The sequence below is a fragment of the Engystomops pustulosus genome, chromosome 4 (genome assembly GCF_040894005.1).
Source record: "Engystomops pustulosus chromosome 4, aEngPut4.maternal, whole genome shotgun sequence".
NCBI classification, from domain to species: domain Eukaryota; kingdom Metazoa; phylum Chordata; class Amphibia; order Anura; family Leptodactylidae; genus Engystomops; species Engystomops pustulosus.
The window spans coordinates 72,729,924-72,756,864 of NC_092414.1; the positions used below are offsets into that span (position 1 = coordinate 72,729,924).

Sequence of the window (26,941 nt, forward strand, 5' to 3'; positions counted from 1 at the left end):
GGCCATGTAAGATCCCATAATGAATACCTAGGTGCCACCCTGCTTCAATCAGTTATGTATTCGTGGAATAAGCTACAATGGATGTATGAGCAGGATTTCAGTTTAGCTTCAGAACTGAAGCTTTAAACGCTCTCCTTACATGGTGTTTTTTTTTTTTTTTTGTGTGTCTTGAGACTCTGGTTGATGAAATGACAAATTATTTACTTTATTCCAGGTTTGTTGAACATCTAAATCAGACTCTGAAGATGTTGGCTCCCGACTGCCAAATTAAGTTTCTAGTATCTGAGGATGGGAATGGGATAGGTACAGCTATAGTAACAGCTGTAGCTCAACGTCTTGCAGACCAGAGGCAATTGATTAATAAAATCCTGGAACCTTTTATGATGACCAAGGCAAAACTTGAAGAGGTTCAAAAGCGCATGCGAAATGAAATGGAAGTTGGTCTTCACAAACGAACCCAACCGAAAGCTGTTGTCAAGATGCTTCCCACATTTGTGCGCGCTACACCAAATGGAACAGGTATCATAAATTGGAAAGCAAATTCAGCTACAACATGTCTATCACTTAAATAATCTAAAATTAGATATTTTGGGTCCTTTGTAGAACGAGGAGAATTTCTTGCTCTTGATTTGGGAGGAACCAATTTTCGTGTATTGTATACCTATGTGGGCATCAAAAATGAGGGAGGAATACAGATGAAAAGCAAGACTTTTGCCTTGTCCAATGAAATAATCCAAGGAACTGGTGAAGAAGTATGTCATGTTTCTTTTTGACATTCTTCATATGGTAAAAATTTAATAACCTAATATAGGTTTATTAATCAATGCTAATTTTGCTTTATATAATATAGCAGATGGGCCTTTATTTACTATTAGTGCTGTGAAACCGCAGCATGAATATATTTTAATGCTGTTTTTACAAATTGACAAATTTAAATGTTATTCACACAATATTCAATATGTGCTCATTATAGTCTTCTTGCCCTGCTACACTATGCAACACTATCAGTCACTAATCCTTCTATTATGGCAAAACAAGTTTATGGTGCTGGTTATAAAAGTATATTTTACCCTTTCTGCAGAATAAACTATTTTAATTTAACCCCTTAACGCTGAAGCCACTTTTCACCTTCCTGACACGGCCCATTTTTTAAAATCTGACATGTGTCTATTTAAGTGGTTATAACTTTGGAACACTTTTTAACATATCCAGTTGATTTTGAGATTGTTTTTTCGTGACACATTGTACTTCATGTTGGTCGAGAAATTTAATCAATATGTTTGGTATTTATTTATGAAATAAATGGAAATTTGCCAAAAATTTTGAAAAAAACAATGTTTTCAAAATTTTCTACTTTTTGGAAAGTTAGTCATATCACTAAAATAACTTGATAACTAACATTTTCCATATGTCTGCTTTAACTTGGCATCATTTTTCAAACATCTTTTCCTTTTTTTTAGAATGTTAGGAGGCTTATAACTTTAGGTGCAATTTTTCTGATTTTCACGAAAATCATCAAAACCTACTTTTGGAGGGTCAGTTTAGTTAGAAGTGACTTTATAAGGCCTACATGATAGAAAACCCCCACAAATGACACCATTTTAGAAACTACACCCCTCAAAATATTCAAAACAACCTTTGGGAATTTTGTTAACCCTTTGAGCGTTTCATGAGGGTGAAAGATAAATGAAAGTGAAATTACAGAAATGTAATTTTATCTTACAATAGATTCATTGAACACTAAAATTTGCACCTTCACAATGGGTTAAAAAGGAAAATGCATTTTACCATGTTTAAGGCAATTCCTCCTGAGCATGCCAATGCCCATTTTGTCACTGTACCCTTCTGTACGGGCACAGGGGGGCACTTGGAATGGAAAGAGCGTTGTTTCGTTTTTGCAGGGCAAATATGGCTGAAAAAGTTTTCATGTGTCAGGATGCATTTGGAGAGCCATAATGGTACCAAAACAGAGGAAAGCCCCAACAAGAAACACCATTCTGGAAAGTACACCCCTTGGAGAGTTTAGCAAGGTGTAATTTGTGTATTTGCCCAAACAGGTGTTTGATTCAATTAGGCCCCAAAAGGGAAAAAAGGTGAAAATGTTCTCAAAAAAGTCACTTTTACCCCAAATTTTTGTAAGCCACAAGGGATAAAAGATGAAACAACTCCCATAAATGTGTAAAACTATTTCTCCTAAGCACAGAACTGCACCACTTTTGCATATAAAGTGTTGTATGGGTACACAGTAGGGCTCAGAAGGGAAGGAGGAGCTTTGGCCTTTTAGAAGCCAGATTTGACAATCATCCATTACATGTGTCAGGATGCATTTGGAGAGCCCTAGTGGTACCAAAACAGAGGGGAACCCCAACAAGTGTCACCATTTTGGAAAGTGCACCCTTTGGAGAATTTAGCAAGGTGTAATATGTGTATTTTCCCCCACAGGTGTTTGCTTCAATTAGGTCACTAAAAGGAAAAAGATGGACATTTTCCCAAAAAAGTCACTTTTACGGCTAATTTTTGTATCCCATAAGGCATTAAAGATGAAACAACCCCAAAAAATGTGTACTAGCATTTCTCCCGAGTATAAAATTGCCCCACACATGCAAATAAAATGTTGTATGGGTACGCAGTGAAGCTCAGAAGGGAAAGAGGGGCGTTGGCCTTTTAGAAGCCAAATTTGACAAACATCCTTTACATGTGTCAGGATGCATTTAGAGAGCCGTAGTGGTACCAAAACAGAGCGGAACCCCAACAAGTGACACCATTTTGGAAAGCACACCCCTTAGAGAATTTAGTAAGGTGTAATATGAGTATTTGTCCATATAGGTGTTTGATTTAATTAGGGCTTAAATAGGACAAAGGTGAACATTTTCTTATAAAGGTCATTGTACCCCTAATTTTTTGTAGCCACAAGGGATAAAAAAAATGTAATAACCCCCCAAAATGTGTAAACCTATTTCTCTTGAGTGTAGAAGTACCCCACATGTGTATATAAAATGTTGTATGGGCGCACAGTAAAAGGAAAGGGGGAGGTTTGTCTTTTAGAAGTCAAATTTGACAGAAATGTTTGACATGCATTTGGAGAACCCTAGTGGTATAAAACAGATAAGAATCCAAAAAGTGACCCTAATTTTTGAACACACACCCCTTAGAGAATTTTGCAATGTGTAATATATGTATTTGCCCCTACAGGTGAATGATCCAATTAGGCCCTAAACATTAAAAAGGTGAAAATTTTCCTATAAATGTCACTTTACCCCTAATTTATGTAAGCCACAAGGGATAATATATTAAATAACCCCAAAAAAGGTGTAAAACTATTTCTCCCGAGTGTAGAAGTCCCCCACATGTGCATATAAAATGCTTTATGGGCGCACAGTAGAGGAAAAGAGGGGTGTTTGTCTTTTAGAGGCCAAATTTGCAAGAAATCCTTCACATGTGTCAGGATACATTTGGAGAGCCGTAGTGGTACCAAAGCGGAGGAAAACCCGAAAAGTGACCCTAATTGTTGAATGTACACCCCTTGGGGAATTTAGCAAGGTGTAATATGTGGTGTAGTGTAATACACGTGGTGAAATGAGCATTTGAACATACAGGTGGTTTCCAAATACGATGTGCGATGGAGTCCAAGATGGAAATTGCAATTATTTCTGGAACGTTCAGTGCCCGTTATGTGGCGCCCCTTATGAAATAATGTGGAGGGGTATAGGGAGCAATGTGACCTACCAGTTGTTACAATTATTCATTTTACTGAATTCACAACAGGTTGGGCGTGAATTTTGAATGTGTTGCGTATAAGGAGGTAGAATAGAACAGGGGACCATCTAAACTTTTGTCACACTTGGAGTTGTCGCAGGTCTCTTAGTAGTATATAGTGTCCATCCTTAGTATATAGTGTCCATCCTTAGTATATAGTGTCCATCCTAACTCCTCTTTTGGAACAGACTCTTTATTGAGTCCTACCTTTGGAAGCAGCAGAATTTACCGTGAAAATGCTGCCCTGACAAAATACAGGAACATCTAAACCAGAGGTACAGGGGCCCCGTCCTTCTTGTCCCAATATTAGTTTCCTAATATCTTCCTCTTGAAAACGGAGAAATGATACGGCAGGACCTGCACATTGGAACAGCACGTAAGAGTTGTACACCATAATCTGTACAATGTACACGGCCAGCGCTTTTGTACCATATCTTCGTTTTAGTAGGGAAATTATCGCCAAGTGTTGCTCTTATTCACCCTAGCGATGCCCATTGTGACGAATATTGCTGCTTTTAGCTGGACCAAATCGACCAGCCAATAGCGGCAAACATGGACAGAGGGGGGCAACAAAACCCCTCTGAACCACAAGGCACAATTGGTGGCTGTCAGGAACAGCCGCCACCCTGCCCCAATCACCGTGTCTACAGACATGGTGACTGGTATTACTGACGTCATAAGTAAATTCGATGCTATTGGCTCGTCTGAATTGATGAGCCAATAGCAGCGATAATAAACTGGGGGTGTGTGGGGGGGACATAACCCTTCTGGTCCATGGGGCAGGATGGATGGCTGTTAGGATCAGCTGCCATCTTGCCCCGATCACTGTGTCTGAACCGTGTTGGCAAGTCACTACCCGCCGCACCGTTCTATTACAACGCGCGTTGGGAATAGGCTATACAATCTTTATTTTTTAAGCAATTTAGACAAATAAGGGCTTATTTTTTGCGAGACGCGATGCACTGTAAAAAAAACCTTAATTTTAGAGGGTGTTTAGCTTATTGAAGCAATTTTATTAACTTTTTTCGTGTGGAGGAAAATAAAATCATCAATTCTTGTTTTGGATTTTTAGCATTTTTGAGGGGGGGGGGTTCGCTGTAGCATAACAATAATATATTATCTTTATTCTACGGATCACTACGATTACGGTGATACCTCATTTATATAGTTTTATTTATATTTGTCCAATTTTATTGAAGGAAAACTAGAATAGAAAAAATTGAATTTGTTTTAGTATTGCCATCTTTATAGCAGCATAACTATAGTATTTTTTGGTTGACGGAGCTGGTTGTGAGCTTATTTTTTGCGTGATAAGTTGTTCTTTTCAGTGGTATCATTTTGGCGCTTGTAACTTTTTCGGATCACTTTTTAGAACATTTTTTGTAAAGCAATTTGATAAAAAGTTTTAATTTTTGGCAAGTTTTTGGGGTTTTTTTTTTACCACGGTCACCGAGCGGGTCCAATTATGATTAGGATTTATTGTAAAGATTGTTACGGACGCGGCGATACCAAATAAGTGGTTTTTTTTTGTGATTTAGTGTATTTTATACTTTATTACTTGTGTAAAGGGAAATGTGGTGTTTGGGGGGACTTTCACTTTCTTTTATTATTAATTTTTATTTTTAAAAACCTTTATTTATTGTTTTAACTTTTTTTTACAGTTAATGACATGTAAGCTTGAACAAGTGATCTTCTGATCACTTGTTCAAGCTATTTTACAGGTTACACAGTGCAATACAGAAGTATTGCACTGTGTAATGTAAGACACTGAGCATGCTGCGCATGCCCAGTGTCTTACAGCCGGGTCCTGCCAGAAGGCAGGACCCGGCTTCCGGATGAAGATCTCGCAGCCCCGGGCACCGGCAGTCCCGGGGCTGCGATCGGAGCAGCGGACCCCCCCGGTAAGCGCCGCGGGGGGGTCCGATTCCCTTCAGATTGCATTTAAATGCCTCTGACACGCCGCGGTCAGCGCGACCGCGGCGTGTTAGGGGTTAACACCCGCGATCGGAGAAATCTCCGATCGCGGGTGTTAGAGGCAGGTGTCGGCTATAATATATAGCCGACACCCGCAGCTTCTGGCGCCGGCTCCGTTCAGGAGCCGGCGCCAGAAGCATGACGTAATAATACTGCATTTTGCGGGAACGCACCTCCCGCCATGCAGTATTATTACGTCAAATGTCGGGAAGGGGTTAAAATATACCAGATCACCCTGCAACATGAGTGGCTTTGCAATACAAAATTGGGAAAGTGACGGCATACCCAGAGAAAAACCTTTTGTTTGCTGTAAAAAGTTGCCATACATCTAGTGAGAAAATTTTACTAAGGTTTCATGCACACAAGTATGTTCTTACCCGGTCATATTCCTGGTGAGTACATGGCCGGGAGCAGGAGTGAGTGGCTGCCACCCTAAAATGTCAAAATATAGGGCATGCCCTGTGTTTTGTACAGAAGCTGCCCGCATCGGTTACTGTGTGACTGGGTACCATATACCTCTATGGGGGCCATGATATGGCCATATCAGGGGCCCCTATACAGATGTGTAGTTAAAGGAAACCTACCACCACAAATCTACCTATAAAGGTAGATCGGGTGGTAGGTGAATCAATGGGACGTGAGGATACCTCACGTCCCCGCACTTTTTTGTAAACTTTTATTACCCTAATATGTTAATTTTGTTATGCGGCTACTTGGGCGTGGAGTAGCCGCATCTGAGGTTACACGAGGCAGCTACTCCACGCCCCGGTAGCCACTTTACCCCTCCTACTCACCATGTTCGGCGCGCAGCTGCTCGTAGCTGCGCGCCCTCGTCCGCCGATCCTGCCGTCTGCGCATGCGCAGAACAGCAGGCCCGCGCCTGCGCGGTCACTGCTCCGAAGCCGGGGCTGCACAGGCGCGGGCCTGCTGTTCTGCGCATGCGCAGACGGCAGGATCGTCGGACGAGGGTGCGCAGCTGCCGAACATGGTGAGTAGGAGGGGTAAAGTGGCTACCGGGGCGTGGAGTAGCCGCCTCGTGTAACCTCAGATGCGGCTACTCCACGCCCAAGTAGCCGCATAACAAAATTAACATATTAGGGTAATAAAAGTTTACAAAAAAGTGCGGGGACGTGAGGATTAGCCCTTAAAAGGGCTATCCTCACGTCCCGTTGATTCACCTACCACCCGATCTACCTTTATAGGTAGATTTGTGGTGGTAGGTGCCCTTTAAAGGACATCTACCATTGAATCAAGGATTGTTAACCAAACACACATACATGCAGGTGTGTGCCTCCTCTGTCAGCATCCACTCTTCTTAAAGCTTCCTATGTCCTTGTTTCGAAAAAACTTTAAATTATACAAATGAACCTGGGGGGCTCCCAGCTCAATTAACATCCAAGGAGCCCAGAGCCCCTCAGGCTCATTTGAATAATTTAAAGCCTAATTTTTTTTCTAAAAACAAGGGCATAAGGAGCGAAAATAAGAGTGAATCCTGCCAGAAGGGGCACACACCAATATGTAAGTGCGCTTGGTTTACAATCCCTGATCCTGATGGTAGATTTCCTTTAAATTCCCTAGAAGTCCCATAGTGGTTCACATCACATTTTTTTGTTGTTGTACAAGAAGTGTGTGTTAATATTAAAAATAGGTGGGTGATATAAACTTGACAGATATCCCCAAAACCCTTCGGCTGGCTGTACAAATAACATTTTATATCCAGACGACCCGCTATGTAACACATTAGTGCTGTTTATTGGATTTACGCCAGCACCCCCCCCCCCCCTTCCCCATCTCTTGGCAAAATGTGAACTTGGTTGGTTTTGTATGCTTGAGATAAATTCTGCAACAATTTGGCTACTTGTGCAGATAGACTGTGAAACCACCCTTACCGGCTGCCTCCGATTCTCTTCTCAGCTATTTGATTACATTGTGGATTGCATCACAAAATTCCAACAAGAAAATAACCTTCAAGGGAAAAGATTGCCCCTGGGTTTTACATTCTCCTTTCCTTGTAAGCAAAACAGCCTAGATCAGGTAAGTTGGGGGCAAAAAAAAATATTTTGAAGTAGTGTTCCTTGGTTATCTGTACTGGTGTGTGTATATAGCAGATTTTTTTAATTTTTATTTTAGGGAATCCTGATTTCGTGGACAAAGGGATTCAGTGCTTCAGGGTGTGTGGGAGAAGATGTGGTCAGGCTGCTCATGGAAGCTGCAGTAAGGAGACAGGTAATAGCAATTTGGTACATATAGTCTGTTTTTATTTCTCATGTTTTCCCCTTTTAGGCTCTAAATTTTGCATCATTTTTTTTTTTCAGAACTCTGACTTCTATGTCACTGCACTGGTGAATGATACCGTGGGAACGATGATGTCCTGTGGATATGATGATCCAGCCTGTGAAGTGGGTCTGATAGTAGGTAGGATGACTTTTTTTTTCATTTTATCCATTGCAATTTAATTCCCATTTGGGTGCAGCTTTCAAATAAATGGATGGTATTAAGGCATAATAAACGTAACAATTTAGGTTGACACAGGAATTCCTGAGCACCATGTGTGATACCAAAGTCAACCTTGCTTTACAAAACACTGAATTTTTGCAACCTTTGATGGGTGTAAAATCAGTATTTTGTGCAGTAATTAAGAATACTTTTACTGTGTTTGTGTATATGCACTCATGTACCTATATACATGCAGCTGATATTTAATATGGTGAATAACATGAAATGAATGCTGTTTAGGATTATAAAAGTCCTTGTAACATAAGCTACATATGTACGTATAATCTATGTAATCAATACAAACTGCTCTATACAGAATGGTGTACCGTCTTGTGAAGGCAGGTTCTTTGTGGAGGTGACTATAGATGGCATTAAGAGGTCAGGAGGGAGAGGTAGAGTCAAAATATAACAATTTTACTTTTTGCTACTTGGAGGCTCAACTGGGATGAAAATGAACAGGGTAGAGTATATTCCTCAAAATTGCAGCATGACTTTTCAGCCACTTGCCCTCTGCCAACACGGTCACTGACACAACAGAGATTCATCACATTGCATTTATAACAATTATTATTCCCTTTAAGCCATCTCCAAGCCAAGGGCGTGTGGAGGGATATGAAGGGGGTAACGTTCGCTGGATAAATGTTCACATCTACACCATGTAGAGCCTGGTGTAGACTTGTACACTGCTTAGCCTGGCAGCACTAGAGGCGCAGTACTTTCTCATACGTCAGCACTTGTGCACTATGATGAAATGTTCCCCACTATTTCTATGTCCAGATTCCAGGGCAGCTTCCTGATGTGAGGGGGGACTGCTGGGGATCATTATGGAGGCAATAGCACAAGTAAAGCTTAGTTCACGTGATCATGTTTTTAAAATGGGCTGGGGAAGTTTGCAACCTGTTGTAGGTTGGAGGAGATGGCTCCATAGGAGCTGGCAACCACAACACAAATCTGTCTAGGAATAATTTGCATTTTAATGAAATACTGCATTGTGACAATGCATAGTGAAGTAAATTACTGCCGTGACCTGGCCGGAGTTTGTTTGGCCAGTTTATGACCAATAAAACCGTTGTGTGCATGTAGCCTTAGAGAAGCTAAAAAGTGCAAAGGAAACCTACGACCATGAATCTACCTATTAAGGTAGATCCGATGGCAGTTTCCTCTAACATATGGTTGATTAGTCCCCCAAATCTTTTATAGTTTTTCATGGCCCTAATTTATAATTTTAATGGCTTTAATATGCAAATTTACTAAAGATTTGGGGGGGGGGGGTGCTAAAGAAATGGCTTTAAAAAGGGCTATCCTACTATACATAAGAGGAACCTGCCACCGGATCTACCTGATCTTTCAATAGAAGGACTTTACTCATGCCACACTCCATCATTTATTGCACCCTGCTATCCTGAGGCCACAGTCTCATCTCGCTTCATGACAGATGTGGCATCGGTTCCCAGCAGTTTCTTCTGAGAATGTGAAAAGCTCAGAAGGTGAGTATGTCAAGTGATATTTGCCATCTCTAAATGATTTCTAGCTTAAATTTCCTCTCTAGGAAGATCATAAATTTAATATAAACTGCTTTGCAATACTTTCATTATAGTGTATGATGTCATTTTCTTACAGGTACAGGAACAAATGCTTGTTATATGGAGGAAATGAAAAATGTGGAGCTTCTGGAAGGAGAAGATGGACTAATGTGTATAAATATGGAGTGGGGAGCATTTGGCGACAACGGATGCTTGAATGATATCACAACTTCCTACGATCAAGATGTTGATGACCACTCTATGAATCCAAAGAAACAAAGGTTTATACTTTGCCATTATTATAGTATTGTGTATAATGTACAATTGTACATAGGGGAAAAGTCTACCAGCTCCCAAAGTAAAAACGGCATTGTCCTGCACATTTCCTTTGGTTTTTCAGCAATCTTTCATTCCAAAGAAAATTTCTATTTTTACCTTAATGTAAATGAGCATATTGAAGACCAGGGATGTGGCAATGCCTGCATGTACACCCATTCTTTTCTTTCAGAACCCCAAATAAAATGAACTATTCCATGGTCCTGATGTGACCATTACAACCAGAGAATATTTCAAAGCATACTGTGAATTTGTTGCAGTGCAATGTGGATGTGCAGTTCTGTTCTTGGGCACAGTCAATCCCACTCCTCATCCTTCTTAGGGAGGACATCGATGTTGTCGCATCTCTCACTTAAGTAAAGTCGATGATGAAGACTGATGTGTAGTCAAAGGGAGTCTTCTAGTCGTGAAATCTCGCCACAAGTAAAAGCAGCATTGTTCAGGGGACTCTTAAGATTTCTAAATGTAGATTTTCTGATTATTATGTTTTTTTATGCATGTCAACTTTTTGGTGAAACAGGAGTGTGACCATAAGAGCATTAATAGCTATAAGTCTCCATAAGGAGAACTTCCTGACCCTAGTCAAAAGCCTCTCACTCAGCCAAGCCTGTTCTCTACACTGTACTAAAGAAATGCAACCACATCAAAGTGGTTTTCCTTATCCCTTCCTGGAAAAGTTTTATTTGAATATCTCCCAGAATCCTCTAGTGCAGCATCAATCGGCTAGAAGTCTCCACATGCCTACAAGGGGCAGAGCTATATTTCTGGGGGTTTTTATGGGTTGTCTAGCATTGTGTGAAAGAGGACAATGATAATAATGACTACCACTGGGAAATATAGAAAGAAAACTGGTGTACCAGTGGTTCGGCCACACCCATGTTGCACTGAGAAACTAATTAGACAGAATTTTCTTTAGATTATCACTAGAAAACTGTTTGCCCCACAAGCTTAAAAAATCTCCAGTATGATCCAGAATCTTTCTCCCCTGTTCATATGGTGCCAGAGTTTCTGCCTCCATGGACATTAAATGGATAGACACTGGAGTGAAGCCCCATGCCTTCTTTAGAGGGATTAACATTTTCCTGGCTGGATTTCCTGTGGCCTATCCCCCACCCCTGATGCTTCTTGTGGAATGTAGGGTCCTGGGACGCTCATCTGGATGCTCACACCTTAGATCTTTTGACCCTAGCTATGCCATAGGTCCTCAACAGGGATGTTTTTTGCATATAGGGTCATTTGAAAGCTGGTAAATTTTCCTTATTATATATTGGCTCCAATGAATGCTTAACCTGTCCAACCCTCCTGTAGGTGAAAGTCAATACTGTGACCTATGTATAGTTTTTCATATCAACCATGTGTGAAAGAGGCCACGCTAGGATCAACCTTGTGAACAGCAGAAACATTCAATTATAATTCTATATTTGAAGTCGGCAGAACTGCTGGTCTGGAAAAACACTAATGCTAATGTAGCCAGCATAGCATCACACCATCATTCTGTTTGGAGCTCTGTACCAGAAGATCTGAGCTTAAACCGTAATGAATATGTTAAGAAATTAATCGTCATAGAAATCTATACCTAGAATTCTTATCTAAAGCTAATATTTTACAATTGTTAAAAAAACAAAAAGTTTATAGGTTGAACATATATTGTTGCTATTTTTCCTGTCCGCTAGATTTAATGATAGTCGCTTCATTTACATCAGGCAGGATTACAATAGAAGATATGTCTTTTAAAAATGCCTCTACTACTGATGTCACAATTTTCTAGCTCTAGGGATTTATACCTTGAAAATTCTCCTTAGCCCACAATGCTTCCAATTAAATGTTGTGTAAATTGGACATAATGGGAGACGTTTATCAGTGCTGCTATGCCAGTTTTCTAAATTGCGATTATTCTGGCGACTAAACCACCTCCACACCACTTGGGGTTGAAGGGGCATGGCAGCCAGTGGAGTGGCCTGGTGCGGGGTGTGCCTGCGTACTTATTCAAAAATATTCAAACTACCCCAGGTTGGTCCTGGCATAGGTTTGCCAACAGCATAGCAGGGCATACATTGGAGGGAGATTTATCTTATGATGAAGCTCCATGCAACAGCAAATGATCAAAATCTTCCCCAATATAATAATAATTATTATTTCAGTGTGTATGTATGAGAAATAAATTGGAGCTTCAGTAAATGTCTGCTTCATAAATGTGGATGAGAAAATATTGAGGTGTGTGCTTTGCATTGGGCTCTGTAAAAGTTACCTGTTCCACATCCATTCTTTTTCAGATATGAGAAGATGATCAGTGGCATGTACTTGGGAGAGATTGTACGCAAAGTTCTAATAAAACTGACTCAAGAAAAAGTCTTATTTGGTGGCAAAATTTCTAAGAAACTAAACACAAGTGGTCTCTTCCCTACGAAGTTTTTATCAAGCATTGAAAGGCAGGTTATTTATTTATTTTTTCTATTTTGCATGAGATTAGAAAATAGTCATAAATCAGGATTTTTCAAAATAATTTTTCTATTGTTTTTTTACTTTTTGATTTGCTTTGAATTGGATGTTGTAATATGTGGCACCTAAATGCATGAAACGAAGTAAACTAGCAAAATGCAAAAATAAACAAAAGAAAAATGACTTCCAACTTGAATGTAAAATATAAAATATTGAAGCTGTTGCCTTATTCAAGATATAACATGTGACATATAATATGTTGATTTTGCTGCTACTGGTAAACTGAAATGGAAACTGACAACAGAATGAATCCCTGGCAGTGAATGGGTTGAGTAAAATCTGCATTTAAGGTGTGTGTGTGTGTGTGTGTGTGTGTGATCTATGTCATTATAGATTGACTGTAAAATAAAACCTCAGAAATGATATATTTCTGTCATAGCATATTAACATATTTCTGATTAGTTTCCTGGTTTGAATTATGTCATGCTGAGATTGTTGATTTTCTACAAATAGTGCCTGAGGTGCTACAGGAGAATAGACATTTACATGGGCTTCTATTTCCTCCTCAGTGATAGCCTTGGCCTACTGCAGGTTCGTGCGATTCTGACGGAGTTGGGTCTGAAATGCACATGTGATGATACAGTCCTGGTAAAAGAGGTTTGCACCACTGTGTCAAAAAGAGCAGCTCAACTATGTGCCTCGGGGATTGCTGCTGTGGTGGAGAAGATCAGAGAAAACCGAGGTCTTGATCATCTTAAAATTACTGTAGGAGTGGATGGAACTTTGTACAAGCTGCATCCTCAGTAAGTAAATGAGAATGTCCGTATGTGAGATGTCCACAATATATCCCAGTAGAGGTCTACAATAGGAATGCAAAATATTAAAATCATTATTTATTTTTCTTTGTGAAAATACATTTTTTTTTATGCTACTAGAGCTGGTAGTTGAGTAGAAATAAAGGAGATCAACTGTGAGGGAGTAGAACAGCTCTATGGTACTTCTGGAGACCTAGAAGGGACAGCAGAACTTTAACCACAGACAAAGCTTTGTAAGCATGTCTGATAGTCTGGGGATATACTCTTGGAAGCATCACCTCTTTAATGTTATAATAATCTAATGACTGCAGTGTTTATAGGTAATACAAAATGGCAGCCCTTGGAAATATTTAAATATCTAGGGAAAAAACATATTTTCAAATTTTGTGTTTTTGTTCCATGTGCTAAACTATGTGTATTACGGTATGTACATGAACTAAAACTAGCCCTGAATGCATTTTTTTGTCACTATACCCCTCTTTAAGATGTCCCTTTTTCTTGCTTCACTGTTTTGTAAGGATAATGTACTTTAGAGGGTTCCTAAATGTTGAAGAAGTTTATTGAGCCATGAAGCCATGCATAATAAAAGCCTACAAGACCCAGCATGTGCACCCTGGGAACGGTAGCTGTTGGCACTTCCAGGCTGGATCATATAGTTATATATCTGAATACCCTTCCTGTAATCCATTGCTTTCCAAAATCGGTTATTTATACTGCAGGCCTTAGCCAGAATGTAAAACTGACATTTATATTGCTGTGCTTGGAGCTTGGCTGGACTATAGCGCTGACAAATTATTTGGTGGCCCTCTGAGAGCAATGCGTCAACTCTCTATCTAGATGTTGTGACTTGTAGGCTTGGAGTTCAGTTGCTAAAAAGTTGTACTGCTAAGTTTTTTTTGTCCTTGTCATTTTATAATGTACTGCATATTTTGTTTTAAGAAATACATGCAACCAAGATTCCCAGTTCTGTACAAGTGGCTCCTGTTGGTATTCTAACATCTTCACTCCCTTCTTTAGTTTATATTTTGCTAGATGTACAAGCAAAATATAGATGTAGATGTACCTACAAGATGTATTTCCACCAGGTACATTTAGGTCAGGCAGGTCAATGTGCTCCCAAGTAATGTGATGGCTGTATTTATTAAAATGGTAATTTTATATTTGTTTTCTTAATATAAATGTTCTACTTCTTTTAGCTTTTCTGGAGTAGTTAAGAAATATGTGCAGATCCTGGCCCCGGCATGTGAGGTTACCTTCCGTTTATCAGAAGATGGTTCTGGAAAAGGGGCAGCTTTAATTACTGCAGTTGCCTGTCGGGTCACTGGTGCCGAGCCACTTCCTGCATAAAGCAGGTCAAATATTGCTATATCCAACTCTAATAACTTCTGCTCAATGTGTTTTTGTCTTTTTTAATATTCTATTTATATGGAATATTTCTGTAATATTTGTAAAAATTAAATGGTTTTTGCATGGATATGTTTCTTTCTGTAACTGAATCCTTTATACTAAAATAGGATCAGAACCCTCTCAGAAACCTACTTTACCGGGATGAGAGATAATCCTGGTATCGACTTCACAGATGTTCTTAAAACGGTGGCATCGTGTTATTGGTGGTATTATTCGTTCAAAGGACAGTTATGACAGATGTGTATAGAAGATTCAATAAGAATCTGGTATTTTTAGAATCTTGTCGGAATCCCTTCTGACAATCTTCTAATATGGCAGCTAGCTCCTGCTAAAATTCATCTCCGAGCTAAAGGGAGGGGAGATGGGCAAGGAAAAATAAACAATATTTCTTAAATGGGAGAGCTTTTCATGAAAAATCTGTTTCAGGGCTTCTACAAAGTGAATCTTTACAACACTTCGACAGAGATGATCGAATTAATTTCATCAACTGCAATATTCAATATGAGATGTACGACTGCTTTTCTATAGATATAAAGCCCCTCCCTTGGGCAGTTTCCAGTCTTCCAGTCATGTACGACAAACCCAAAGTGACAGTCATGTACATATGTTGCATGTAAGTGACGAGCCAAACACATGCTTCAGCAGGCACATTTGCATGAACAGGACATAATCCCTGAGGCCAGTGTATGGTTTAGCTATCAGATGCACAATGAACATGGTGTCATTACTGGTCTAACTGGACCCTCGGGTCCCCCCCCCAATTCACAGAAATTCCTTTTTGAATAGCAGAAACAAAATAAATTAAGAGTAGAGATGAGTGTAGTAGCTTATATCATCACCAGGAAGTGAGGTTGGCCTAAACCCAGACTCCAGACTGAAGTCTGGGTACCAGAACCCGCAATGTTTGCCATGGACCAAAACATTCGTGGTATGGGTCCCTTCATTCCTTATCATAGTCTGTTCCATAATGGCCTCTGAACAGAAAGGATGACAGGAGTGGAAACCACCTGATAATGAACTTATAAAACTGGCATTAGTCATAATAGCATAAGTACATTTTTCTTTTGATTCAAACACAATCGCATGTTGTTCATCTCGGTCAGTGGGTTGGTAGGGAGTCAAATTTAACATGGATATAATTGGGCAGATTTATAAAAAGTGTCCAAAGGTTAGACAATGCAGAGTTAGACTAGACCGTCATAATCTGCACTAGGGTTTTTTTTTTTTTTGTGCAAACCATGACAAAATTCTGTCGTAAACAGGTTAATAAATCTCCACCGTTGTGTCTTGTGTTTTCGGTCTCGGTAGCTGTGGCAAACCCTTGAAGAAATGGTAGTGGTGGGCATACATTCTGAATATGTATCCCCATGGTTTTGACAACTCTTGGCTCGGGCTGGCATTTGGGAGGGGGGGGGGTGTAGCAAACTGGGTATTTGGCCCCTATCCTAAAGGGGCAACATGCATGTGCACTTTTGTGGGCATAGGATGTATTGCTACTTTAATACCCATTGGTTGAATGCCCAGGTGAAGATGCTTATGTAGCATCTATTTCCTAGATAAGTAATAAACAAATTTTATGTCAAACTCCAATAGATCTATCTAGATATATATGTTCTAAATCTATCATTTTTCATATTTATCTCGTCTCTTATAAAATTCTCCTACAGTCCCATATTACAGGATCCTCATACTGAATGTGGCTGTTCATAAAATAGTTATATTTTGGGGCCCCATTTTTAGTTTTGCCCCACTTTGTCTAGAACCAGCCCTGCCCTTGGCTGCTGTAGCCGTAAACCAGCCGTAAATCCCTATTTGAGTATTTTGTCTTAAACGTGAGTTATGGTGGTCCACACCACGGTCGCATATGGGTTCCTTGAGCCTACCAGATAAAGTTATTCTAGGGGCCCTCCCTTCATCATCCCCAGAAAATAGTCCACTAATATCTAGTGGGCCTGTCCAACACTTCACCATGCAGTGTGCCAAAGAAACACAGAATGTACAATATCAAGCAACAATAAGTTAACAATGAATCCATTTGGTGCACCAAGCTGATGTGCTTAGATGGATGAAGGCTAAAACTCTTTAGAGGCTTAGTTGTGCGCCAAGTACTGTGATACACTTCCCATTCGATGTGTTCTCGTCTGCATAATGAATAAAACTACATGACTTGACTTCAAACCTCATAAATATTTTCATCTGTTGCTATTTTTTCTGCATATTTAACAAAGACAGATTGCCAATGCCCTTTGTAAATATTTTTTGATTATTGTATCACAATAACCAGCTTGATCAAAAAGTCATTTTGTGTCAAGTAAAACATAAGGGAGACTGCAATGTTTAGTAAAGGATTCAATAAAACATTTTATGCAATGTTTACTAAAGGATTTTTACAACCTCCCTATTACCTCCTTACCATCTTCTGACGGACTCCATGATATGCACACAGCAACATGACGTCACAAAAGAAGTCTCTGAAAACCAGCAATGATCTCTGCTTTTAATCAAACCATACAGACTGTTTAGCAATATATATAATTTATTTACATTCAAGTCACCTAAAAGTACTATACACCTTCAGCGGAATGAACATAATATATACATAAGGCCAAGTGTAAATACTTGAATGCACTTTAATACAGAATGTAGAAAAAAAACACTGATCATTACACATTTTTATTTTTAATTGTTCAAATGACTTTTCTTGGTCTGAAAATAAAAACAACACTTGTGCACACGCGTCCACAATCGAAACACACTCATTCATTCACTCCTGGAGCAGGGAGTGCTCTCGTTTTGCATATACAGCTGGCTTGAGGGTTGAAAGGGCCAATGAAATCTATTTGTGTGGGATTTCTCCCTTGCTTGGGTTAACATGACCTCTGATGCACCCTCTAAGGTTTGTATGGCTATTAAGTAGGGGATGTATCGGCGTTTAGTGGGAATATTTTTTTATTTTTTCTATTGCACCTTTCTTCACTTACCTGGGTATGGGTGTAACAACTGAACAACACAAACACTGGGTGTCACTGTCGCACCTTCACTGACAAGGTAGCAATACAAGACACTTGGTTTAGAGAGAGAAGTAAAGTCTGTAGTGATTGGTGGGTTAACGTCCCACAACGGGTCTGTGGTGCTTTTGCTCTCCAGTGCAATATGTAACTGGTGTTGTTGGTGTTTATTAGTAGCGTCCACAGTTAAGAACAAAACAACATTATAGACAATGCCTTCTTCAAACACAGGATGTCTCTTCAAGTTTGACCTTCTAACGGAAAAAAAATACGAGAGCAGCATTTTTTGTTGTTGTATTTGGCTGCACACAGTTGAATGTCGCATCTGGCTCCATCTCTGATCATCCTGCTCTGCATAAAGGAGCTGAAGACCTCATTAAACCTTTCACTTGCAGAGGGGTTAAAACCCATGAAAAATATATGTTTGAAGCCCTCTAACCCACAGTTGCCAGGGAAGGGTCATTTCAAAGAGTAAGCCCACAGACTTATTTTGGGAATTTGAGCCCCTTGGCCATTCTTGGACATGGGACTTGCTGGAATTGAGCAGGTGACTGGAAAATTTCAGCACTCTGCTTCTGACATCATGTACATGAGAGAGTCTTGCTTTCCAATTTCTGCCACAGCAGCTGCAAGTCGTGCTAGGTTCCCATTGGGGAAGTTCTGTGCTTCCCAAAAATTTAGGAGGATGGCAGTTGGGCTTGATTTGGATATGAAGAAACCTAAATGGCTGAAAGGTACAAAAGACAAAAGTGACATTTATTAGAATAAATGTACTATAAAAAGTATGATTGAGTCACACAATGTTTGGCTAATCCATTTATCAGAATAGGAACTAAAAAGCAGTATCACCACAATAGTGTAGCCAAATCCTTCTCCTTCACATTATTCTTCTTCCACCAAGTTACTCCTCATTTTTCATTTTGTTTATAACCTGGTGCTTCTCACTTGCTGACATTTTAATTAAAATACTTCTAAATGTGAATCAGTTCCAAATGTCTTCCTTTTGTAAATTTTAGAAATGTTTGAAAATAAAGTATCAATGTAATTTAACAATTTCAATACAATGATGGTCAATGATACAATGATGCTCTTCTCACAGAATGTAACCAGTATTCAGAATGTATGTAGCTGACAAAATGCCATGAGAAGTCCAGCCTGGCTAAGGGGGTGGTATTCCCAGTGGCGGTATTTTAGTATAGGTAATAGATCATCAAGTGGTAAAAGGGTATACTGTAACAATAGCCCTAATTAGTGGAATATCAGAAATCCAATTTGGGATTATTTAAGACTCCTCCATACACAGGGATAAAGAACTAAGTGATATCAAAGTATAACGATATTGCATAGACCAGTGATGGTGAACCAAACGACAACTGAAACCCACTTATTTATTGCAAAGTGCCAGTGGAGAAATTGAGTGTATCTTTGTCGCTGCCTTCCAGGGTAGCCTGAACTGGAATAATAGTGGGGCCCAAAGCAAAAGCTCCAATGTTCTAGCTTTGTCCAAATCTTCTCGTTCCTCCTATAAGGCAATACAGGATGTGTATTTGAAAATAGAACTGAGCCCAGAATGTCCTGGGCTTTCTCGGACTGCAAGAGGATGCTTTGAGTCAGGGTTGGCAAACATTGTGCTAGGGCGACAGTCTGCCTCTGGCACCGTGCCATAGGTTTACCACCAATGGCAGGGCTGGCACCAGCATTGGCACTGCCCAGCAAGTACAGGGGCTCAGAGCTGCTGGGGGGGGGCACCCACATAAGACTGTACATAAGGAATCAATGGGATTGAGGGGGGCTGTATCTAATGAATCCTTTTGGTGTGAGGGGGCTTTAAATAAAATACACATGAGGGGCAGTATATAAAATAGCCATCAGGGGACTGTTTGGTATTATAAACTAGGGAATATTTTAGTTTCTGAATTTTTAATGCCACCATGAGAATTTACTGCAAATGGGCCCACACTAAGGCTCTATCGCCTAGGGGCCTACTGGAACCTGGAGCTGACCCTAACCACTGGCCTAGGGTAATGTGACAAAAAGGGATTAGGCATACAGATACAGCACAGGTAACCTCCCCAGAGATGTTCGAGAACAAGCGTTATCCAACCAGTCATGGGAATAATGTGTATTATGATATCATAGTGCATTAACTATAGAAAAGGTGACTGACAACATAACATAGCAGAAAAACATATTGATAACACATATGAGAATTATTATGTCTTAGAAATACGGACTAAAAAATGAAATATAGATGGAAAATGGAATTACTGACGCAGCACACCAGTATTTTAAGGGGTATCCGTGTCTCTGAAACCAACAACTATCTTGAGAATGCGGATCTTTTTACCAGTTGCTCACAATTGCAGTGAATGGAGAGGTGTTGCTCCATGAATGTGTCCCTCTCCATTCACTTTTCTGAGACTTCAAAGAATAACCATTACATGCAGGTTTTAACCGGTTAAGGACCGGGCCCTTTCCTGTTTTTTCATGTCCATTTTTCACTCCCCACCTTCAAAAATCTATAACTTTTTTATTTTTACACGTAAAGAGCTGTGTGATGGCTTGTTTTCTGCGTAACAAATTGCACTTCATAATGATGGTATTAAATATTCAATGCCATGTACTCGAAAGCGGGGAAAAAATTCCAAATGCAATGAAAATGGTGAAAAAACGCATTTGCGCCATTTTCTTGTGGGCTTGGATATTACGTCTTTCACTGAGCACCCAAATGACATGTCTACTTTATTCTTTGGGTCGGTACGATTAAGGGGATACCAAATTTGTATAGGTTTTATAATGTTTTCATACATTTACAAAAATTAAAACCTCCTGTACAAAAATAATTTTTTTTATTTTGCCAACTTCTGGCGCTAATAACTTTTTTATACTATGGTGTACGGAGCTGGGGGTGGTGTCATTTTGTGCGAAATTTGATAATATGTTCAATGATATCATTTTTAGGACTGTACGACCTTTTGATCACTTTTTATAGATTTTTTTTAGATTTTTCAAAATGGCAAAAAAGTGCCATTTTCGACTTTGGGCGCTATTTTCCGTTACGGGGTCAAACGCATTGAAAAACCGTTATCATATTTTGATAGATCGGGCATTTTCGGACGCGTCGATACCTGATGTGTTTATGATTTTTACTGTTTATTTATATTTATGTCAGTTCTAGGGAAAGGGGGGTGATTTGAAATTTTAGGTTTTTTTATTATAATTTTTTTTTTTAACTTTTTTTAATTTTTATTTATACTATTTTTCAGACTCCCTAGGGTACTTTAACCCTAGGTTGTCTGATCGATCCTATCATATACTGCCATACTACAGTATGGCAGTATATGGGGATTTTCTTCCTCATTCATTACAATGTGCTATCAGCACATTGTAATGAAGGGGTTAAAACGAAATAGCCTCGGGTCTTCGGAAGACCCGAGGCTACCATGGAGACGGATCGCCGCCCCCCGATGACGTCATGGGGAGCGGCGATCCCAGGTAAGATGGCGGCGCCCATGCGCCGCTATCTGTTTGAGGCTGCCGGCAGCTTTGCCGGCAGCCCATGCTGTGAAAACACCCGCGATCGGTGCTGCAATATGCTGCAATATGCAGCAATATGCAGCAAAGACTTACCGGCTATGGAGAGGGCTCAGCCCGTGAGCCCTCCCCATGCAGCGCGACCCGACCGCCGCCGTGAATACACGGCGGGCGGTCGCGAACCGGTTAATCATGACATAATCATAATAATCTTTGCTATAGTGATTATATTAGTATCTATGTAGATTTAGAGTTAATTTATGTCCTGCAGATCTGTTTCCGAAATATGTACCGTACAACTGAAAATTCTTTCACTACCTTCACATATCTGTCAGTCACAAATATATCAAATATATGAGACTTTTTCCAGGAATGTCAACAACAAATCTGCTGTGTGTGAACATACGCATCTCTGTCTCTTATTTTGTTTTTTTGTTTTTTTTTAAATTATAGCCTAAAAGTAAAGAACAGGGAGAAAGTTCATACCTTATATGGTTTTAAATGTTACTGTTACATGGTTAACTTATTTCTGGACTAACATGGCTCATCCATAAAGAAATATATCAGGACTAGAGATGGGCGAATTTTTCAAAAATTCGATTCAAACCGAATCATGGCGAATCATGTTAAAAAACAGGTATTTCCTGGCTGCAGAGAGCCTGTAGGGTGTTTGAGAACATTGTTCCATGCTCAAATATGCATAAGGAGCGTGGTTTGGTCTTCAAACAATGGGGCTTATTTACTATGGGGCTGCAGAGTGTGGATGTGCCGTCAGCAGCAGCAGCAGGGGGTCAGAAAGTGGCATAATGTGTGGAGGTGGGTGACAAATCCAGTCCCTGGTAAAGATGGTGGGAGGCACATGGAGCAACTGGCAGCTGATGTGTGGCATCAGGCGGGTGGCAACATCAGAATAGTGGCTGAGGCAGGTAGTTAGAATCCAGACTCATTTCTCAATGTTTAAGGGATGCGTCATGGCTGATCTAATCTGATGCATAAGGCATTCGTGTGTTGAAATCCTGTCCGATCCAAGACTGATTCATCGTGACAAAGGTCAGTCTCTCCACATTACGGGTGGACAAACAGGTTCTCCTTGGGGTAACGATGGCCCCCGCCGCACTAAACAGCTGCTTTGATGCCACACTACTGGCCGGACAGGACAGCTCCTCTAATGCAAATTCCACAGGTTGCGGCCACACATCAGGCTGCCCAGTGGTCCAGGGGATCCTCTACTGGGGGTGGTAGAGTGCTGTCCAACACACTGCCGCTAGATGACACCGGCAGTTCTGGCCTCACAGAGTAACCCCTGCTGCGATGACCCCTTACTGTGCTGTGACCAGTGCCTGCTCCACCTGCCACCTCTCTGTCTGACATATTGGTTGATCAACTATGTTGATTTGACACAGATTTCTTGATATCAGCTTTAGCAACAAAAAAGAATTGAAATTTGGGGAATGCAGAACCCCAAAAACTGACACCCTGGACAACACACGCAGTGTGAAGTGACGGGATCACAAATGGCAGCCTGTTTTTATAGGGCTGTGACATCACATAAGCCTGGCGGTAGCTGATTGGCTTACATATCTGCACATGTAATTGAGGGTGTTCCTTTATTCTTCCCAGAGTTCTCTGCCCCATGTAACAAGTTGTGCTCATGGCCATTTTGCTAATAAAGGGGAAAAAGAAATTGTTCCCATGAATCACAGTAAACTTCGGATTTGTTCTGAACCGAAGTTTTCCTGAAATTCTAAACGAATTTCACTTTGCTAATATTGATTTGCCCATCTCTAATCAGGACACCCAGATTTAAGATTTAATTTGTCAAGGATCTTTAGGTCACTGTCATGTCTATATTGCTAAATTAGCACCATAAACCAGTTGTGTGACCACTCTTGGCACACAGGGTTAAACAGAGAAGAACAAATCAGTCAAGTAACATAACTAACATTGATTTCTGGATTGCGGCATGTCTCAAATAGGCTTACATTCACATGAATGGTTTTTGTTATGTTTCGGCTGGAACTCATTCACCTGTTTACCTACACAGCACGACTTCCAGTTCACGTAAAGGACAAATTTAGTTGTTAACAAAGGTCCCTGATCAATCTTACTGTATAAAGTGCATGAGTACAAATGGGGACCATGCTCACACATTAATGTGGCATGTGAGGTGAAGCAGAGTTTTGACTCACTTCTTACAGTATTTTTCTTGAAATGTCTTTGCTAAGGGAAGACATCCAAATCATTTTAGTAAAGTCTATTTTGCTAGGAAGATCCTTGTAGACATAAATAAAAACCTATTCTACAGCTCTATTCATACCAAACTACCTAGATCTGATTGACAGGCACCTATAAAAGTGCTTTCTGGTTCTCCCCGCTTCATTTGTCCCCCAACATTTAGATATTTATGACAGGAGAACAGGCCATCAAAAAACTGAAATTAAATTACCTGCAATCTTATTTATAAAACATCAACAAATCTTACCAATGGCCAAAGTATCAAATAAAAATAGAGGTGTAAATAAAAGAAACAATACTATAAATCAGAAACTACAGGAAGATACATAGGTAATTGAAAATCGTCAAAAAGCCCATCAGCTTTCATTCTTCTCTAACCAGTGATTAGATTTATTTGATGGGAAATGGTCATCAGGATCACACATGTTAGTATTAATAAGCCTATGGGGAACCTATTACCTAATCCGCTATTATAATTAAAGGGGTATTCCGGGAATATGAACGTCTGATACAAAAACCAAAATGCTATTAATAAATGAATACAACAAATCTCAATGTCATTAAGCACAAAATGGAGCTTAAATAGTTTGCTGTTATTCACAACATTTCTTGGGCTTTCTAAAGTAGGAGTCGTTAACTCCAAGATAGGCAGGATACTACATCTCCCATGAACTCTTAGTTCTCAGTAACCGCTCCCTCCTCTCATGCTCTGCTACCAGTGATGTTCTAACAGACTGTCTTGCTCTGTTGCCATAATACTGATGGGTAACTGCCACCAGTGCATATTGCATCACTGAGATGACATCTCACCACAACACTGGTCATACTGGATACATAGCACGCAACCAACTACCACTAGACATAGTGATGATCACATGACCTGCTCAGGGGTTGTGATGTGGTAATGTGGTGATGTGGCATGTGATGTGGACATGTGACCAGCAGCCATCATCTATCCTCGGTCTCCTCTACTGGGACTGATAAAAAGGGACAGTAGCATTTTAATTTCTCATTGTAGTGTATGTCCACTACATTTTTCTCCAAAGGGGAGCAAAATTTTAAATAACTAATTACACCTCATCAAGTAACAGGGGCATTAGAGTCCCTGGTCTCATCATCATCAACATCTCTTCTCTGCTCTGCTAGCTCTCTCCCTCCTCCCCTCCATCTTCTATCCCTCTTGCAGATTTGTGTCAGCTAATAGCTGAATAAGGGTTGCAGATAGAGGTAAATACTGTAGTGGTGTTCCACTACAGAGAGCAGGAGACATGGTGACATCATTATACCAAGCATATTAATACAGCCACCAGGAGCAGGGGGTGTGGTATAATGACTTTCCACAGGGGTAAACGTAAACTCTCTGCTGCCTGAGTGTCAGATAATTTTTCAGTGAGGAGGCACTATTTAATATAGGAACGTTTAGGGGGCATTAGTAGAGGCCCCAGTTATTAATTTTGCATTGTATTATTATATATCAGGCCACATACAGTACAGGGCCTAGAATGGGGGGAGAGGGCTTAAAACATGTTTATCTAGGAATCATTTATTATTTGTGTATTATTTTCTGGTGGCCTGATCTTTTATGACCCTTAGATTGTGTATTATTTTCTGGAGGCCTTTCTGGTGGCCTGATCTTTTATGACCCTTAGATATCATAGGTAGCGATCCCCAGCCGTGATGTTGGTCTGTGCCACAGGATCCTGCATGGTTTGTTACCGACAACGGTAATGTTAATCTGGACTAAGTCGAAAAAGCTTAAAAATCACTGATATGTAAAAAATAGGCCAGTGTGAATTTGCCCTTACCAAAAATGTGATTTACTTACTCTACAGGAACCAAAGATAGATACATCAGTGCATAGGGTCCAGTGGGGATCCATGCGGTGCTATTATTAACCCCTTCACGCTCCGTGGCGGATATATCCGCCACGGAGCGCAGTGACTTAGCGCTCAGTGGCGGATATATCCGCCACGGCGCTTATGCCGGCTCGGCTCTGGATCAGAGCCGAACCGGCATCGGGAAACACGGGGTGATGGCTGTAACTAATAGCCGGCACCCCAGTGTAACACCCGCGGTCGTAGTGGGCTCCAATCGCGGGTGTGTAACCCGTTAAATGCCGCGGTCAGCACGACCGCGGCATCTAACATGTCTCTGGGGGGTCTTTCCCCCACGATCACCCCCCCCCCGAACCGTTTTCGGGAGGCACCGATCACTGCTATGGAAGTGCTGGGGTCCAATCTGGTCCCCAGCACTGCCTGCAGCCACTGCCAGTAAGATGGCGTCTGTGACGTCATCTTACTGGCAAAGTGCCAGCCTATGCAAGTGCATAAGCTAACACTGATAATACCCTGCAATACATGATTATTGCAGAGTATTATCATGAACAAGCAATCAAATGATTGCTTGGTCATTTCCATGGTGGAAAAAGTGAAAAAGTAAAAAAAAAAAAGTAATAAATCAATAAAAATGCCCATAAGCCCCATAACATATAAAGAGACATATAACCCCAAAAAAGTCTAAATCATAACAAAAACCCCACATATATAGTATCACCGCGTCTGTAACAACCCGTAGAATACAAGTAAATCATTATTGAACCCGTACGATGAACGCCGTTAAAAAAAACTTTTGAAAAACCACCAAAAATTAACATTTTTACCTATTCAATCTTACAAAAAATGCCATCAAAAGTGATCAAAAAAACATATGTACTCCATAATGATACTGCTGCAAAGTACAGCATGTCCCGCAAAAATCAAGCCATCAACCAGCTCCCAAGTCAAAAAAGTTAAAATGTTATGCCACTTGGAAGACGGCAATGCAAAAATGATAGATTTTTTCCCACATTACGGTTTTATTTGACAAATTTAGTAAAATGTAAGAAAATATATTCAAGTCTGGTATCCCCGTAATCGTATCGTCCCATAGAATAAAGATAACATGATTATTAGGCTAAAAGGTGAACACGAAAAAAAAAAAAGTAAAAAATCCAGTACAGAATTGATGCTTTTCTACTCATACCCTCAAAAACGAGTTCCTAAATTTTCAACAATAGGTGATACCAACCCCAAAATGGCAACACTGGAAAAAGCATCTCATCCCGCAAAAAAAAATGCCAGCACATAGCCCCAATAACGAAAAAGCGAAAATTTATAGCCTACAAAATGGACCAAAGAGGAAACTAAAATCCTGGCAGCTGCAGGTCCCTCCTTCCATTCTGCGCCTCGCTGTGCCCCCATAAAACAAGTAACATCCACATGTGGGGGGTCTCTGCACTCGGGAGAAATTGCAGAACAAATTGTATGGTGGGTTTTCTATTTTTATCTTTTGGAAATGGGTAAATTTTAGGGCTAAATGAGCATATAAACGGAACAATTTGACCAATCTAAATTTCACCTCCATTTTGATTCAATTACTA

General features: G+C 40.2%; 2 protein-coding genes across 5 annotated transcripts in view; one reads left to right on the top strand and one right to left on the bottom strand.

The window, feature by feature from the left end:
* HK3 (hexokinase 3) overlaps positions 1 to 14,813 on the top strand; it is a 66,315-nt gene extending 51,502 nt beyond the window's left edge. For both annotated transcript variants that reach the window (XM_072146243.1, XM_072146244.1), the window contains 9 exons: positions 215 to 519; positions 604 to 752; positions 7,645 to 7,764; positions 7,861 to 7,956; positions 8,046 to 8,145; positions 9,847 to 10,030; positions 12,359 to 12,514; positions 13,094 to 13,327; positions 14,536 to 14,813. In XM_072146243.1, the coding sequence (XP_072002344.1) occupies positions 215 to 519; positions 604 to 752; positions 7,645 to 7,764; positions 7,861 to 7,956; positions 8,046 to 8,145; positions 9,847 to 10,030; positions 12,359 to 12,514; positions 13,094 to 13,327; positions 14,536 to 14,686 (1,495 nt within the window). In that variant the 3' untranslated portion in view covers positions 14,687 to 14,813. The remainder of the gene's footprint in view (positions 1 to 214; positions 520 to 603; positions 753 to 7,644; positions 7,765 to 7,860; positions 7,957 to 8,045; positions 8,146 to 9,846; positions 10,031 to 12,358; positions 12,515 to 13,093; positions 13,328 to 14,535) is intronic.
* Positions 14,814 to 17,272: 2,459 nt separating this feature from the next.
* The window catches only part of UNC5A (unc-5 netrin receptor A), a 241,331-nt gene continuing 231,662 nt past the window's right edge, over positions 17,273 to 26,941 (bottom strand). Inside the window, exon 15 of one of the 3 annotated variants that reach the window (XM_072146248.1) lies at positions 17,273 to 18,481. In XM_072146248.1, the coding sequence (XP_072002349.1) occupies positions 18,316 to 18,481 (166 nt within the window). In that variant the 3' untranslated portion in view covers positions 17,273 to 18,315. The remainder of the gene's footprint in view (positions 18,482 to 26,941) is intronic. The other 2 variants (XM_072146245.1, XM_072146246.1) reach the window with 2 other exon arrangements.